This window comes from Lycorma delicatula, chromosome 7, assembly GCF_047948215.1.
Source record: "Lycorma delicatula isolate Av1 chromosome 7, ASM4794821v1, whole genome shotgun sequence".
Lineage (NCBI taxonomy): Eukaryota > Metazoa > Arthropoda > Insecta > Hemiptera > Fulgoridae > Lycorma > Lycorma delicatula.
The window spans coordinates 4,398,565-4,415,831 of record NC_134461.1 but is presented as its reverse complement, the minus strand read 5'-3'; the positions used below and the strand labels follow the sequence as shown (position 1 = coordinate 4,415,831).

The 17,267-nt window shown below is 35.5% G+C and overlaps 1 protein-coding gene across 3 annotated transcripts in view; it reads right to left on the bottom strand.

The window, feature by feature from the left end:
* Positions 1-17,267, bottom strand: part of LOC142328195 (glycoprotein 3-alpha-L-fucosyltransferase A-like) — a 181,231-nt gene that overhangs the window by 42,887 nt on the left and 121,077 nt on the right. For all 3 annotated transcript variants that reach the window (XM_075371769.1, XM_075371770.1, XM_075371768.1), the window contains exon 2: positions 2,066-2,309. In XM_075371769.1, the coding sequence (XP_075227884.1) occupies positions 2,066-2,281 (216 nt within the window). In that variant the 5' untranslated portion in view covers positions 2,282-2,309. The remainder of the gene's footprint in view (positions 1-2,065; positions 2,310-17,267) is intronic.

Below are 17,267 nucleotides of genomic sequence, written 5' to 3'. Positions count from 1 at the left end.
TACTGTCCGATAAGTTTTTTAATCTAATTTGCGATTCATTAATCGTTTAAAAATAAAGGACCGAAAAACCAAGTTTTTATCAAACCGCGCGTTTAAAATTCCAATTAAACGTTTCAAGGATAATTTAAACCCCGATCCGAAGCGACTACTTATCGATCTAGACACGCCAGCCTACTGACCGACTGTTCAAAAAAGAAAGTGACGACGTAAGAATAGAGAAATTGCTAGGCACGTCTATATAGTTAAAATTCTATTACTAAATTTAACCTTTAATTTAATCTCAAAATGTTGTGCGACTATCGGCGCTCTTTTATTTAAAATATTGATCGGTCTAGCAAAAAAACTTCCTGTATGACAAAAACGTCATTCGCAATTAATATACAGGATAGAAATTCTTAGTTTTGATAAAAATAATAATAATAATAAAAAAAAAAGATTTAGATAACCGACTTACAAAGACCGGTAACGAGAATGCGCTAATCTCTTTGGAATGCGATGAGAATAAAGGTGAGTATTTTAAAGGTATTTATCGGTAAGCAATAACGCTACACATTACCGAGTAATGATGGCTTATGCAATTTTTTGTTTAAATAAATATTAAAATTAATTTATAAAAATGAAAAAAAAAAACAAAAAGACAGCAAGAGGAAATTATTGTAAAATAAAAAAAAACTATTGCCAAAAGCGATTTCTTTTGTTATGAATAAGGTTTAAACATACACGAAAAAAATAAACATATTCACCTCGATCGATAACCTCCTGCTTTTATTTATTAAAGGGGAAAGTACGATCGTGATAAAAATGGGGTATTGGATTTTTTTCAAATCTTTGCGGTTTAGAATCCGACTAGTTCATTTAAACCAAAAGCAACATATATATGTATGTACATATGTGTATCGCACTGCTTTTAGCCTTATATCCCGAGATCGACCGGAATCTATTTATTAAAATTTAACTGAAATATTTGAGCTAAATGTTTAAACCGTTAGGTTTCAAAGAAAGTTTATACTTTGCGTAAAGAGCTATCGAGAAATGTTAACAACTTTTTAAATTATATAACGCAGACCTAAAATTCAGAAAACTGAAAAGTTTTTCTAGATATGTTCTTTTTCTTATTTTACAGGAGGTGTTAGATTTACTTTACTTAAGTAAATCTGTTACGCTTAACCTATATATGAATAATTTTAGGAAAATTTTTCTTAAAATTTATTCCCCACCTCTGAAAATATACGATCTGTTTATCGGCTTTAACTTTTAATTTTTATCATTAAAAAATCTTTCTTGTATTTTTTTTTCATCGCTTATAAAGCCAATTAAAGTAGGTTTGTTTGGCAACTGTATTACATTCCGGAACCAAAATGAGAAGCGATTTCTTTTATTAATTTCGTAAAAGTTACGCTTAATTTTTTCAGTATTTTTAAACAATTCTCTTTAAAAAGATTTTTTTGCTAGGGATCACTTCTTTATGAATAGGCTTTTCCTAACTTTTCCCCGCAGATTAAAAAGACTCTAGAATTGTGTTCCTTTTGTTCGGATGTTAAAATATTTTTTTGGTAATCGATAAAAAAACTCCCTTGATACTCAAGCTCCCAAATTTCAAAAAATTCGGATGGTCTTTTATTTTTTCGATCTCTAAGTTTATAAAACTAATTTTAGCGATTACAATAATAATTAAAAGAGTGTTTTTAATACGGAAATATTTTGAAAGAACAAGCAACGACTTTTTATGACAGAGTTTTTTATGATTTAATTTTTTTACAACTTTACTTTTATTATTTTTTTTAAATATTTTTTTTCGATTTTATAATACTACTTTTTGACTTAAGTCTTATTCTAAATGAATTCTTCGATGGACGGTTATACTTCCGTTTAATAAAGACAGAGTAATCTATTCGATACTAGGACTTATTTACGTTGCAAAATAGAATTAGACGTAACGTTGTAGAATAAGAGGCTTGTGAGCGGAGAAATTGTTGTAATTTAAACGAAATCGAATCGCTTTACGACGATCCGCTACATCTTATCGAATTAAACGTTAAAATAAAATAAATTGAAATTTACTCACTGTAGGTACGAAAACAAGATTTTGTTGTAACGGTAAAACCTCTTGAGGAGTGTGCGAGTCCGGTGAGGTCGGAGCATCCGGACGTTTTTGTCGATCTCGAAACAAAACGTGGTCGTTGACCGCGTTCTGTCTGAAGTTTATTATTAGAAACAAGAAACATGTTAGACCAAGCAAGTAAAGAAAACAGCGGCGTAAGTAGAAACGGCGAGGTAACATGGCGACTACATCATGTCCCCATTATCTCCTGGAAAAAAAAGAAACAATTTCGGTTAGCGATGCAGCAAACAAATTGGAAATTACAGTACAGTATATTAATTTTTTTTTTTTTTTAAATCATCTCCGGTTACGATTATTTTACGTTTCGGGCTGAATTATTTAAATTTAATAATTTCAGAAGATTTAAAAATATAAATGAATTAATCGGTGATTTAAAAGTAATGTTAATATTGAATAAAATTAGAAAAAAAGATACTTAAAAGGTAGCTGCGATAAATCTTTTTTAGATGTATTTCTTCGAAAAGAAAAGATAACAGAAAGGGGCGATTTACTAAAGCGATTAAGTGTTATGATCTGTATTTTAATAAATAAATTGTACCGACTCAAAATCAGTTTAACAATATTGCAATTAAAAATAAATTACTATCCGTAAAGTGTTAAACGGTTTTCGCAACGATTTCCGTGTTATTTTTCAAATAATCATACATAAAAGACAGCAGGACTTTACCGTTAAGCTATTGTAATTACAAAGGATTACGTTCTCGTTTGAAGTAAAGCAATTTTTAAAAGGTTAATTTATCTTTAAAGATCGCCGGTTACACGTAATATATAATTTAAATAATTTTAAAAAGTAGTATCTCCGAATTCAGGTCAATGTATGTTAAGGAATAAAAGTACATACGAATTAAAATTAAAGCAGAAATGGATTATAGTGTTTTGAAAAATTTAACCCGTTTTACGTGTTAAGACAAGATAGGCGCACGACACTCACTTTTTATTATCTCTACGACAGAGTCCTAGATTCTATCGGAATATACATCGTTTTTTTTCTTGTCTTGTCATTTGGTTTGGTGCAGCTCTCCAACATTCTCTATCTAGTGCTAATCGTTTCGTTTCAGTATACCCCCTACATCCTCATCACTAACAATTTGTTTTACATATTCCAAAAGTAGCCTGCCTGCACAACTTTTCCCTTCTACCTGTCCCTCCAATATTAAAGCGACTATTCCAGGATGCCTTAATATGTGGCCTACAAGCCTTTCTCTTCTTTTAGCTATATTTTCCCAAACGCTTCTTTCTTCATCTATTTGCCGTAACACCTCTTCATTTGTCACTTTATCTACCCGTCTGATTTTTAACATTCTCCTATAGCACCGCATTTCAAAAGCTTCTAATCTTTTCTACTCAGGTACTCCGATCGTCCAAGTTTCACTTCCATATAAAGATACGCTCCAAACATATACTTTCAAAAATCTTTTCCTGACGTTTAAATTAATTTTTGATGTAAACAAATTATATTTTTGACTGAAGGCGCGTTTCGCCTGTGTTATTCGGCATTTTATATCGCTCCTGATTTTCTTATATTTAGTAATTCTACTTCCCAAAATAACAACATTCTTCTACCGCCATAATCTTTTCTCTTCCTATTATTACACTCAGCGGTCCATCTTTGTTATTTCTACTACATTTCATTACTTTTGTTTTGTTCTTGTTTATTTTCATGCGATTGTTCTTGCGTAGGACTTCATCTATGTCGTTCATTTTTCCTTCTAAATCTTTTTCACTTTCGGCTAGAATTACTATATCATCAGCAAATCGTGGCATCTTTATCTTTTCACCTTGTACTGTTACTCCGGATCTAAATTGTTCTTTAATATCATTAACTGCTAGTTCTATGCAAAGATTAAAAAGTAACGGGGATAGGGAACATCCTTTTCCGACTCCCTTTCTTATTACGGCTTCTTTCTTATGGTTCTTCAATTATTACTGTTGCTGTTTGGTTCCTGTAAATGTTAGAAATCGATCTTCTATCTCTGTATTTGAACCCTAATTTTTTAATATGCTGAACATTTTATTCCGGTCTACGTTATCGAGAAAAGCAATGGATACAACACTCGTACAGTCAGTAGATAAAACAACGCACGATGAACACGAGATTAAAGCGAATTGTGTTTTCGAACGATCGCCTTTACGTGAAATAAAATCACGATTAAATTTATTCGTGTAACCTCACGACAACACGCCGACTTGTACGATTACGTCAGGCGTACCGTCCGGTCAGTGTTGCTAGCGGCCCAGCCGGAGTATCGCTCTGATATTATAAGCCGTATTACGTTGAAATATGTTAATAATAATAATAATAATATTTCGAACTCCGTAGGGTGCAGTACTCGTATGTACCTTTAATCCATAAAGTTCCAGGTTTGAATCGCAGTCGAATTTGATCTTTTGTCATACGCCTAAGAAAAAACTACGGCAGTTTTAAACGGGAATCGGATTGTAATTATTAGTATTATTATAAACGTTACATACAACGAATAATGAACACGCGATTAAATATGCGGATGGAAAATTTATTTTAAAACCGAAGGATATACTCGAAATAATATTAATGTGATTATTATTTACGGCAAGAAATAACATTAGATAGATACCTCTACCCTTGGCGTTGAATCATTATTTGAAAGAATTAACGGTATTCCGTTAGCACTGCATTTATGTTTGTAATGCGCCGCGTGCATATTTCCACAGATACGGGAGCGTCTCAGGAAATTTCATCTTTACCGGTCTATGACGTTACGCTTCGTAGATAGTTCGTATATGACCGATCCGGCTGAACGAAATCGTTATTATAACGTTGTAGTTTGTTATATGTTTGTACATTTTTCGAGCGACTAATTCTTTTAAGGAAACAAATACGCAAAAAGTTTCGATAAAATTGCTTTCCTCCAAATTACACGAATCAAAAAAGGTGTCGCTGAGCTATCTCAAAATTTGAATAGCGCTTAAAATTCAATTTTATATATTCGGTATGAAACCGCTACAGTTCAAACGTCAGTGGCTGAGGAGGCGACTCAGAATTAAAGAGCAATGAAAAACAAAACATTAACGTAAAAATTTCGGGCTACGACAACTTATCCGAAGTAGCGGTGATTTAATATTTTCACAAATAGTTTCAAATTTGGTCTATAGTACACCCCATTTAGTAATTTACTGCTTAGAATGATTTAATTTTGCATTTGAAAAATTTTATTTTAATTCTTTCTAATTAGAATTGAACTTCTCAAACTCGTGTTTAATTTTAATAGATTCGCATTATTTTTCTCACAATTACATTTTCTACGAAGTTAATTTGAAGTTTTCACTTGCCGATCGGTAAATTAACAAAGTTATTTTATTCCGAACCTTAAAAAATGTTTTACATCGTTTTCCTTAAAGTCTAAATAACAGAGGCCTGGGGGCCATTCTATTCAACTGCTTAGATCAAAACCAGAAGCTTCTTAAGGGGGGGAGGGCGATTATATTTAAAACTAAAAAAACACAGGGCCTAATATCAAGGAACACAATAATTTTTAATAAATTTAACTAAACTATTTATTCATAAATACAATACGTAAAATTATTATATATATAATTTTAAAAGAATATAAAGAAATACAGCATAGGTATAAATATTTAGTACAGAGAAAATTACAACTCAAATTCTAAGCGTCGATTTCCAGTTTTCGAGAAACGGTCGATTACATTTTCCACGCTTATTTTTACATCATGATGAATATTCATACGAGCCAAGCCAACTTCATAGTCGACCTCAACCACGTTTTTATGCGTCTCAAAGATTTTCAACACGCTCAAAGCTTCTTTTTTGAAGAATCAATAGTATATTCGACCGTATTATTCTTCTAATTTCAAAACTCTAGGCTTTAAAAGGATCTAAAAAAGGGGGGACCGATCGCCTCTGTCGCCCCCCTGGATCCGCCGCTGATCAAAGCCCATAAGGATGTACCTAATTTACCCCTCGTTTTGTACCCCAAAAATTTTAGTACGGTCTAATTTCGTAGAACCTTTTTTTCTTACTCTTGGCTATAAACAATTTGGAATCATTCCGTATATTACTATTTATTTAAACGCAATTTACTTCAGGTTTAGTCATTATTATTATTACATCATGACCTAACTTTACAAAACATTTAAGTAAATACTGTGTACGTGTTGTTTGTTTGTGTGTGTGTGTGTGTGTGTGTGTGTGTGTGATATATATATATATATATATATATATATATATATAGAGAGAGAGAGAGAGAGAGAGAGAGATCGTGCGTGCGCGTGCGCGCGTGTAAAAACAGACTAATTAAAACTAATTGGCAAAGTTATTATTTAAATTTCACAGACATTTTTAAATGGAGCATTGGGTAAAATTAAAGTTGAGAATATTTAACGTTGTAAAATAAATCAACATTATCATTAATAGTACTACAAAAATAAATTACATTAAAAGTCATTTATACACTACCCATTGAAAATTTCATATATATTTAATTACATACGTACGTGTATATGTATATATATATATATATATATATATATAGTTTACATGTAGTTTAGTCGACATAATTAACAGAAATTAAATTTTAAACGTTGTAAGAAGTTAGCAGTGATAAGAATATTACTGTTTTCCTGGTACGTTGTCGGTTACCATCCCACCTAATTTATTAATCGATATGGGCACTGATAATAAAAATAATAAATCCTAAAAAGTTTCAAAAATTATTTATTATTCTTCCTAAGCACCAGAAAATTGTATATTTAATGTTAATTAGACGAGGTTAGCGAGCGAAGCGAACGTTAGGTTATGGTCAGTTAGGTCCCGGGTTCGTTTACCCACCGTGTTGGTCTAGTGGTGAACGCGTCTTCCCAAATTAGCTGATTTTGAAGTCGAAAGTTCCAACGTTCAAATCCTAGTAAAGGCAGTTACTTTTATACAGATTTTAATACTAGATTGCGGATACCGGTGTTCTTTGGTGGTCGGGTTTCAATTAACCACACCTCTCAGAAACGGTCGACCTGAGACTGTATAAATCTACACTTCACTTAACACTCAGACATATCATCCTCATTCATCCTCTAAAGTAATACCTGACGGTGATTCCCAGAGATTAAACAGGAAAATCAGGTCCCGGTTTCCCGGGCTCGAATCCCGATTAGGTATGGCATTTTCACATACGCTACAAATCATTCATCCCGTCCTCTGATGCAATACCTAACGGTAGTCCCGGAGGGTAAAAAAAAAAGTTATATTGACAATCTATCTAACGATCTCGTGTATTGAGTTTGTACGACATCCAAACACAACTTAATGCTCGCTAACTTCGTTTAATAAACCCTAAACAATTTAAAAAATCGAAGTTTTTTAGTTATATATATTTGTAATGGCACTTAAAAAAAAAAGGGTGAAAAAAGTGAAAAACAGGTGGCATCTAGATAACCCGCAAATTAAATTAGGTGGGACGCTAACCAACAAAGTAACTTTTAACTTTTTTTCTTTACTGAATACAGGTAACAACAAAATTTTTATCGGTGCACTTCTTCTCGTTATATTAATAATAATACTTCATTGTCACGAATGTGTTACTGAGTTAGGAGTATCTCTCCAGTAACGTGTAACAAATCAAAATAGAAGTTCAGAGAATAGAATAAAAAAAAAAATAACATACAGCTACAATTTCAAACGGCTCAAGGTTATCTAATTTTTTGAAAATTAATTTGACGGTAAATAAAAATAAAATATTTTTTATCGACCAACATAAGTTAGAAACTTGCTCGCCGGTGGGAATAGTAGGATTTAAAAATTTAATTCTATACATAGTAACAAAACTAAACATTAAAAAACCGAAAACTTAATCGAATAACATATAGAATCTCTGTAAATAAAGTAACAGGGCATAAAGGAATAAAAAACAAATAATTATCGGGTATGATGAACGAATAACGATAACGATAGTGAATATTTACTACTAACGACTATTTTTAAAACAAAGAGCAGTAAGAACAGCAGAAAAAATTAAGTTTACACTAGAAAAAGAAATCGTGAGAAAGTAAGGGGAGTCAAAACGAAAACGAAAGCTGGCGAAATTTAATTCCAGGAAAATTGTATCGATTATCCAGAAGCTCAAAAACTGGATAGCGATGTCTATTTGTTTGTAATTAACTAAAACGGATAATATTCAGCAACTCGAGAGCCGCATAATTTGGTTATCTCCTTAACGTAGGTAGGAGGTGTGATCAAAAAGTACCCGACCTTATATTTTATTCGCGATTACCATTTGTAAACCTGGAGGAGGAAAAATTAGTGGGATACGCCTGGTTCTCCAAGTCCCAGCCCTCACCGCAGCAGCCCACGAAACGACTTTGTTGACGGCGTTAATAGTTGACCGCCCCTGCCTAAAGCCAAACTGATTCTCATGGAGGAGGTTGTTGTTTTCCAGCTCCTCAATTAGTCTATTAGCGATGAGCCTCTCCACGACTTTGCCTATATTATTAATGAGACTTATAGGGCGATATTCGAGGGCCCCTGGAACTGACTGTTGTTTGGGCAAGAAAACAGTTCTTGACGCTTTCCAGCAAGCAGGAAAAAAGCAATGCTGGACCCCATAACTCGCAATATCTATCATCTCCCACGGGATGACGGACATCAGACCCTTTATGACTGCAGCTGGCACACCATCGGGTCCTGGACTCTTTTTATTTTTTAGTCTTTTAACCGCACTCGCTACTTCATCCTGGGTGAACCTGCCGCGTTCACCAGGTATTAGCTCTGTGATTCCCTATCAACCCGCGGGAAAAGCGCTTCCATGTGTCGTGTAGCTCCTATCTTATTAAGAACGGGCAACCGTCTTCCCAGTCTCTTCATGACTACCTGGTACGCCCGTCCCCAGGGGTCAGCATCTAGTTCACTGCATAGCTCCATCCACTTCTGCCTTTTTGCATACTTAATCATGAAGTTTAACTGTTTCCTTGCTGCTCGCTATTGTGTAATCGCTGTGTTCAGTTCTCGATCAGCTCCGTATGTCCTCGTTCTAAGTCTCTGCACGCGCCTCTTCATGGATTTCAGAACCCTGCATTGATCCGCAATATCGAAAGACCACCAACAGACATGGTGATGTCTGGTAGCTATTTCGGGGAGCCTGGCCGGCTCAGTAATCATGATCTGTTGTAATGTATCTGGCGTGACCGGTCTGCCATCCGTCATTTTTGCAGCAACTTTTCGAACAATGGTCTCTACCTGATCTTCCGAAAGTCTAAAGCATAGATGTTGATTTCTAATAAGAGTCTCAGTATAAGGATTTCAACAGAAACAGCCAAATGATCACATGCAGTCTCGACCTGCAAAACCTGCATGCTCAACATGTCTAGTGAAAATCTACCGTCGATCAATACCAAATCCAGGTTAAAAGAATGCCCGCGGGCGTAAAAAGTGGGTGACCCATCATTGATGCACACAAGTCCAGTAGTTCCTAGTAGTTCTTCTAGCCCTAGTGCTCTGTTGTTCGAGGACCCAGCCGACTCGTAGTCTTGATACCACCAGCTTTGTGGCGCCTCTATATGTCGTGATGACGGTGTCGTTTTTAGTGTCTCCGTATGCTTTCCTGAGAGAGATGACATGGAACGTCTCCCCCGCGCCGACAACTCTGGAGACCGCTTCTCTCACCTCCTTTTCGGTTGTGTCTACATCGAGGTCCTTACTATGGACCGCAGTCCTTTTGTCACCCCTAGAACGTAGGTCTACCTGAAGTTCTGCTGCTCGATCTCTCAGAAAAGTGGTGAGTTCTCCTGCCTTATGCGCCCCTTTTATCCTCACCTCTAATTCTTCATTTCGGCCTTTCCGGAGGGAAAGGACATCGCCTGCCTCTTCCTGGGTGACTTTATTTTTCATTGTTCTCAACAGGTCGGCATAAGTCTTTCCCTCGGCCTTAATAACGATAGTCTTGCTATCAGTTACCGGTGGTGTGCCCTTCCTGGTTGAAGTCGATCTTGAGCGAACCCGAATCGAGTCCCCCAATCCGGGCAGGACCATCTTCGGGAGCTCCTTCTTTTTCCTGTCAGATATACGATCAGTTTCCTTATCGTTGTACCCGCTGGTCCCGGTGGAAGCACGAAGACCGGAACCCTAGTTTTCACCACGACTCGTTTCAACGCCCTAAGGAGAGTGGCAGCTGTAGCGCGGTCTCCTGCTGATGAGTCGTAAAGGACCGTATATCTAGTCCGATTAGTTGAAACACTATCTTCGTCTAGAATGGTGGTATTGTCTATGCTGATTGCCCCCGGTTTAGCGTTAGCATATTTGCCGCTAGCAGCACTAGCTCTCATTTGCTTGTTCAAGTCTACAAAATTACATCTGTCAGAGCTATCAGATTGAGGGTCAACGGAAGTCACTCTATTCATGGCCCACGTGGACCATGAATAGAGTGATTAATCTATCGATTAATTGTTCGTCGGTCAGTTCGGATTCAAGAATGTCCGTCAATTCTTCTGCCCTGGAGTGTTCGGTCTGTGTCCCCTGTGATTTAGTATCCGCATCACTCATTGCGTCATTAAGATGCTGAAAAGACTTATATATCTCCGTCAGCTCCCTCTCGTGGACCTTTTGATGAGTCGACCGTAGACTTGCCCAGGTTTTGTCTAAATGTTATAAGGGCGTGGCCCAGCCTATAAGTGAGATTCCACAATGTAGGAATGCAGGGGTAGTCTCTTCTTCGTCGGAGGAACCGGCTCTAACTCGTTTACGCCCTTTGAGGTCCGCTGCCTACTCTTACTTCTCCTATACTTTCTATTGCCTATAATTTCTTCTTTGGGGGGCCAGAAGACCCGGAAACATTTAATTGCATCTTCTCTTCCATAGGGAAGGAATTTAAAAAAATCACCAGTATTTTTTATTAAACTCTCGGCTCAATTCCAAGTTCGTAGATATCCCACTCGAGGTGGTGGTGGGGTTACATAAATTAGAAATCGCTATCGCCACTTCCAAGATGGCCAAACGTCTGTCGAAAGTGACAGACCCTAAGGCAGAACATTCACCTACAAAAATCTCCAAAAAAAATCAAGCTAGTTCGATAGATGTTGGTGATGAATAATCGTTAAATAACAATAGCAGACCTTGAAGATGAATTAGGAATTTCATTTGGCTCAGTGCAATCTATTTTAACGGAAGATCTTGAGACGCGGCGCGAAAAAAAATTGTCCCAAAACCAAAAACATTGAGGAGAAAATTTTGTCCCAAAACCTCACACTTAAATAAAAGGAAAATAAAAAATAAATAAATAAAAGGAAAATCGACTGCGAATTGCACAAAACAGGATGGAATGTTCTACCGGTTATTCTGATTTTATGAAAAAATAATAGCTGCAGATGAAGCACGGGTTTACGGCTATAACTCTGAGATAAAGGCGCAGTTATCTTATTGGAAAACTCTAAATTTTCCGCGGCAAAAGAGTCAGGCGATTACAAAGCGACATGAAAATCACGATGAATGTCCTATTTAATTATCAAGGCACGGCTTACCACGAGTATGCTTCTCAAAAACAAACTGTCAATAAATCGTAGCGCATAACTGTTCTTTTCGGCTAAGATATTATATTTAACGCAAGAAATCACAGCTTTGGCAAAAATGGCTTTTGGAAAATTTATCACGACAACCGCTCCAGCCCGTGCTTTCCAACTCGGTAAAACACGGAATCGAATCGAACAACTTCAAATAAAAATCGGCTCCCAGCGATTTTTCTCTCTCTCTCCTAAGCTTAAAATTTCACTTAAAGGAAATAGATTTGAAGACAGAAATAAATGCGTCAAGAAGACTTCGGTGCTGCCTAAAAATGACTGAAAAGTGAATGGCAATAGAAACATCGCTAGAATAATTGTGTTAGATCAGAAGGGCCCCGCTTTGAAGGAAACAATTCGGTGACCTAAATAGTTTAAGTATTTTGGTTTTTACGAGCCAAGATCACCACATTTAGTAGATCTCGGTAATAAACTCGAACTCTAGTCAGACTAAAGTTTCAGACGCTATACCTACAGTTAATTACTGAGAGCATTTGTATGCAACACATAAACAACTATACGGTCAACTAGATTTAAATTAAAGACGGAAGACAGAAATCTTTTTGTTTTTGTACAAATATTGAAATACCCGTACAGATCGTAAAATCGTTTGAAATTTACTTATTATCCAAATTCATTGCACTCATAATACTAATTTATAAACAGATTAAAAGCAACATAATCAATTAAAAAACCGTTGTAAGTTCCAAATGTACAAACACTAAAACAAAGCCATCTGAATCTCGATCAATTAAACCCAATTTAACTTGTTAGGCGACTTTTGGTCAGGTGATTTTAGAGTAATTAACTCAGCGTCAAATAATGGGCAGGCAGGAGTAGGTTTCGTGATGAACAAGAAGATAGGGAGGAGAGTGGAGTATTTCAAAACGCATAGCGATAGAATCATTGTAATAAGGATAAAATCAAAACCTAAACCGACAACGATTGTTAACGTCTATATGTCTACAAGCGCCCATGATGATGATGAGGTAGAGTGTGTATACGAAGAGATTGATGAAGCAATTAAACACATAAAAGTAGATGAAAAGTTAATAACAGCTGGAGATTGGAATGCAAGCATTGGAGAAGGCAAGGAAGGAAATGTAGTGGGTGAATACGGGCTGGGCAAAAGGAATGAAAGAGGGGACCGACTTATAGAGTTTTGCACGAAGTATAATTTAGTAATTGCCAACACCCAATTTAAAAATCATAATAGAAGAATATACACTTGGAAAAAGCCAGGCGATACTGCAAGGTATCAGATAGATTATATCATGGTTAAGCAAAGATTTAGAAATCAACTCGTTGACTGCAAAACTTACCCTGGAGCAGACATTGATAGCGACCATAATTTGGTGATAATGAAATGTAGATTGGGGTTTAAAAACCTGAAGAAAAGGTGTCAGATGAATCGGTGGAATTTAGAGAAGCTTGAGGAAGAGGAGGTAAAGAAGATTTTTGAGGAGGACATCGTAAGAGGTCTGAGTAAAAAAGATAAGGTAGAAAATGTAGAAGAAGAATGGGAGAATGTTAAAAAGGAAATTCTTAAATCAGCAGAAGCAAACTTAGGCGGAATAAAGAGAACCGGTAGAAAACCTTGGGTTTCAGACGATATATTGCAGCTGATGGATGAACGTAGAAAATATAAGAATGCTAATGATGAAGAAAGTAAAAGGAACTATCGGCAATTAAGAAATGCTATAAATAGGAAGTGCAAACTGGCGAAAGAAGAGTGGATTAAAGAAAAGTGTTCAGAAGTGGAAAGAGAAATGAACATTGGTAAAATAGACGGAGCATACAGGAAAGTTAAGGAAAATTTTGTGGTACATAAATTAAAATCTAATAATGTGTTAAACAAAGATGGTACACCAATATATAATACGAAAAGTAAAGTCGATAGATGGGTGGAAGAGTTATACGGAGGAAATGAATTAGAAAATGGTGTTATAGAGGAAGAAGAGGAAGTTGAGGAGGATGAAATGGGAGAAACAATACTGAGATCTGAATTTAAGAGAGCATTAAAAGATTTAAATGGCAGAAAGGCTCCTGGAATAGACGGAATACCTGTAGAATTACTGCGCAGTGCAGGTGAGGAAGCGATTGATAGATTATATAAACTGGTGTGTAATATCTATGAAAATGCGGAATTTCCATCAGACTTCAAAAAAAGTGTTATAGTAATGATACCAAAGAAAGCAGGGGCAGATAAATGTGAAGATTACAGAACAATTAGTTTAACTAGTCATGCATCAAAAATCTTAACTAGAATTTTATACAGAAGAATTGAGAGGAGAGTGGAAGAAGTGTTAGGAGAAGACCAATTTGGTTTCAGGAAAAGTATAGGGACAAGGTAACCAATTTTAGGCCTCAGATTAATAGTAGAAGGAAGATTAAAGAAAAACAAACCGACATACTTGGCGTTTATGGACCTAGAAAAGGCTTTCGATAACGTAGACTGGAATAAAATGTTCAGCATTTAAAAAAAATTAGGGTTCAAATACAGAGATAGAAGAACAATTGCTAACATGTACAGGAACCAAACAGCAACAATAACAATTGAAGAACATAAGAAAGAAGCCCTAATAAGAAAGGGAGTCCGACAAGGATGTTCCCTATCTCCGTTACTTTTTAATATTTACATGGAACTAGCAGTTAATGATGTTAAAGAACAATTTAGATTCGGAGTAACAGTACAAGGTGAAAAGATAAAGATGCTACGATTTGCCGATGATATAGTAATTCTAGCCGAGAGTAAAAAGGATTTAGAAGAAACAATGAACGGCATAGATGAAGTCCTACGCAAGAACTATCGCATGAAAATAAACAAGAACAAAACAAAAGTAATGAAATGTAGTAGAAATAACAAAGATGGACCGCTGAATGTGAAAATAGGAGGAGAAAAGATTACGGAGATAGAAGAATTTTGTTATTTGGGAAGTAAAATTACTAAAGATGGACGAAGCAGGAGCGATATAAAATGCCGAATAGCACAAGCTAAACGAGCCTTCAGTAAGAAATATAATTTGTTTACATCAAAAATTAATTTAAATGTCAGGAAAAGAATTTTGAAAATATATGTTTGGAGTGTCCCTTTATATGGAAGTGAAACTTGGACAATCGGAGTATCTGAGAAGAAAAGATTAGAAGCTTTTGAAATTGGTGCTATAGGAGAATGTTAAAAATCAGATGGGTGGATAAAGTGACAAATGAAGATGTATTGCGGCAAATAGATGAAGAAAGAAGCGTTTGGAAAAATATAGTTAAAAGAAGAGACAGACTTATAGGCCACATACTAAGGCATCCTGGAATAGTCGCTTTAATATTGGAAGGACAGGTAGAAGGGAAAAATTGTGTAGGCAGGCCACGTTTGGAGTATGTAAAACAAATTGTTGGGGATGTAGGATGTAGAGGGTATACTGATATGAAACGACTAGCACTAGATATGGAATCTTGGAGAGCTGCATCAAACCAGTCAAATGACTGAAGACAAAAAAAAAAAAAAACTTGTTACAAGTGAAAGTAACAGCCGATTACCAGCTCCCTATACCAGTATCCGATTACAAAATAAACATTCTTATGTCGCGGTCATTTAACATTAATAATATTAGGAGTTGTCTTAATTTTTTATCTGAATTTTTAAGCGTTTGATCGATTATATTATAGAATATTTAAATCCGGTATCAGTATATTACAAAATTAGCCATTAACTTAATAAAAAAATGGTCATATTGTTTGAGTCGAATGAATAAAATAAAATTACTATATTCAGGAATTCAAGTTTTCTTTTTATCGATTTAATTACTTCAATATTAAAAAGGAACAGCTTAAACTATATGGAAGGACTACGTTTTTAATTATGTTTTTTAATTTAAAATTAATAAAATCTTAGTCCTCATTCAACTATTGTCGATTCCGAATAATTTATCATAAATTTGTAAACGGTAGAGGATATTTCAAATTAGTTTTAAAGTCGACTCTGTATATTTAATGGAAATAAATCATTCTATTCGTAGAGCTTTACGACGGGATAAAACTTCGATTCGCTAATTATAGTTTCTTTAACGTTCTTTGCGACTTAAGTTATTCATACGGTAGTTAAAAGTTACATCGAAAATACGATCGGTCCGTATCGCGATGAAGATTCATAAAAGCGGTATACAGCATGTATAAAAAAAATGGCCCGATTTTAAAACCGTACATCTGTTTCAACCACTCACTGTCAGCGAATAAAACTTGCACCGTTTGAAAGCGCGCATTCTACAGTTTCAATTTCCTGCCGCCAGATCGCAATACTAGCGCTCAAACGTAAGATGAACTAAGTCGTAAACAACACGGCGTCTATGCAAAGAAGGCGTTTCGTGTTCTACAGTTTAGAAAGGCAGAGTCCGTAATAACGTTCAGTGTGCGTTTCGACAGCGCTTCAGGAACGATCGACCGTCAGCTTAGAACATTCGTGCTGGTATACAAAAATTTGAAGAATCGGACGTTTATGTAAGGGAAAGAGTTCAGGGCGATAAGATGCTTCTGAGGAAAATGTACAACGAATATAAGAGGCTTTCCAGTGAATACCGAAAAAGTCCATTCGTCGCTCTGGCCGAGAACTTGCGATCCCTAATACGACTGTTTGGCGTATGTTAAGACGATGACGGTTTGTATTTCAGGCGATAACGTTGAAAAAGGTAAAAGCTGTTTGTTTAAGCGACAAAAGAAAACGTAAAAATATTTCTGTGATATGCCCTTAGTCGACACGAGAGACATCAGGTTCTTACCGCGGTTAATTTTTAGTGATCGAGCAACATTTGACTTAATCGGTAACGTTTCACGTCGCAGTGTTCGCGTACGGGTACTTGATAAACCACACCGGCCTGTTCAGCAGAAGCGAGATTCACCAAACGTTAATGCTTTTGTGCGACTTCTTTTTCAAAAATTTATGAGCCGGTCTTTTTTAAGGAAACACAGTAACAGGGCATTCTTATCTTGATATTCTATAGGACCGGGCGATTGAGTTCGTCGGTTTCTAAATGAAACATCGCTTCGATAATCGGTAATATATAGTTAATTTATAATTTGAGTAAAATCTGTAAGTTTTATAGATCCGGAATCGACAGGATGAGTTCGATGAGAACAATATAAATGTATTTTTTTTAAAATAAAGATTTAAATTTAAACAAAGAAGCAATCCGTACTTTTAACGTAAAATTTTTATTTAAAAAAAAGTCGGGAAAACAAAAAATAAAAGTATAAAATCAGCCGAAAAATTTATTTCCAGAACCAAAAAGAAAAAAACCATCTGATAAATGTGTATAAAAATGCATTGTGAACAACAGAAAAAGTTTGATAAAGTTTTTACTCGTATCCATTGAAAGAGAAAAGAGAAAAATGGCTTGAAACCTAGCAGAACCGTGCCGAAATAATTGATGAAGCGTCGATTGATTAGAACCGTAATAATAATTGAAGCGTTGGCAAAATATTTTGAAAAATTGCTTAATTATTCATACCCGGGCAGACACATTTAAATTAAAGAAAATTCAAATTAACTACATTATCTCCTTCACGAATAGTCTAACAGTAACTCACCGAAACACTTCTCGTTTTCATGCACTGCAATTAC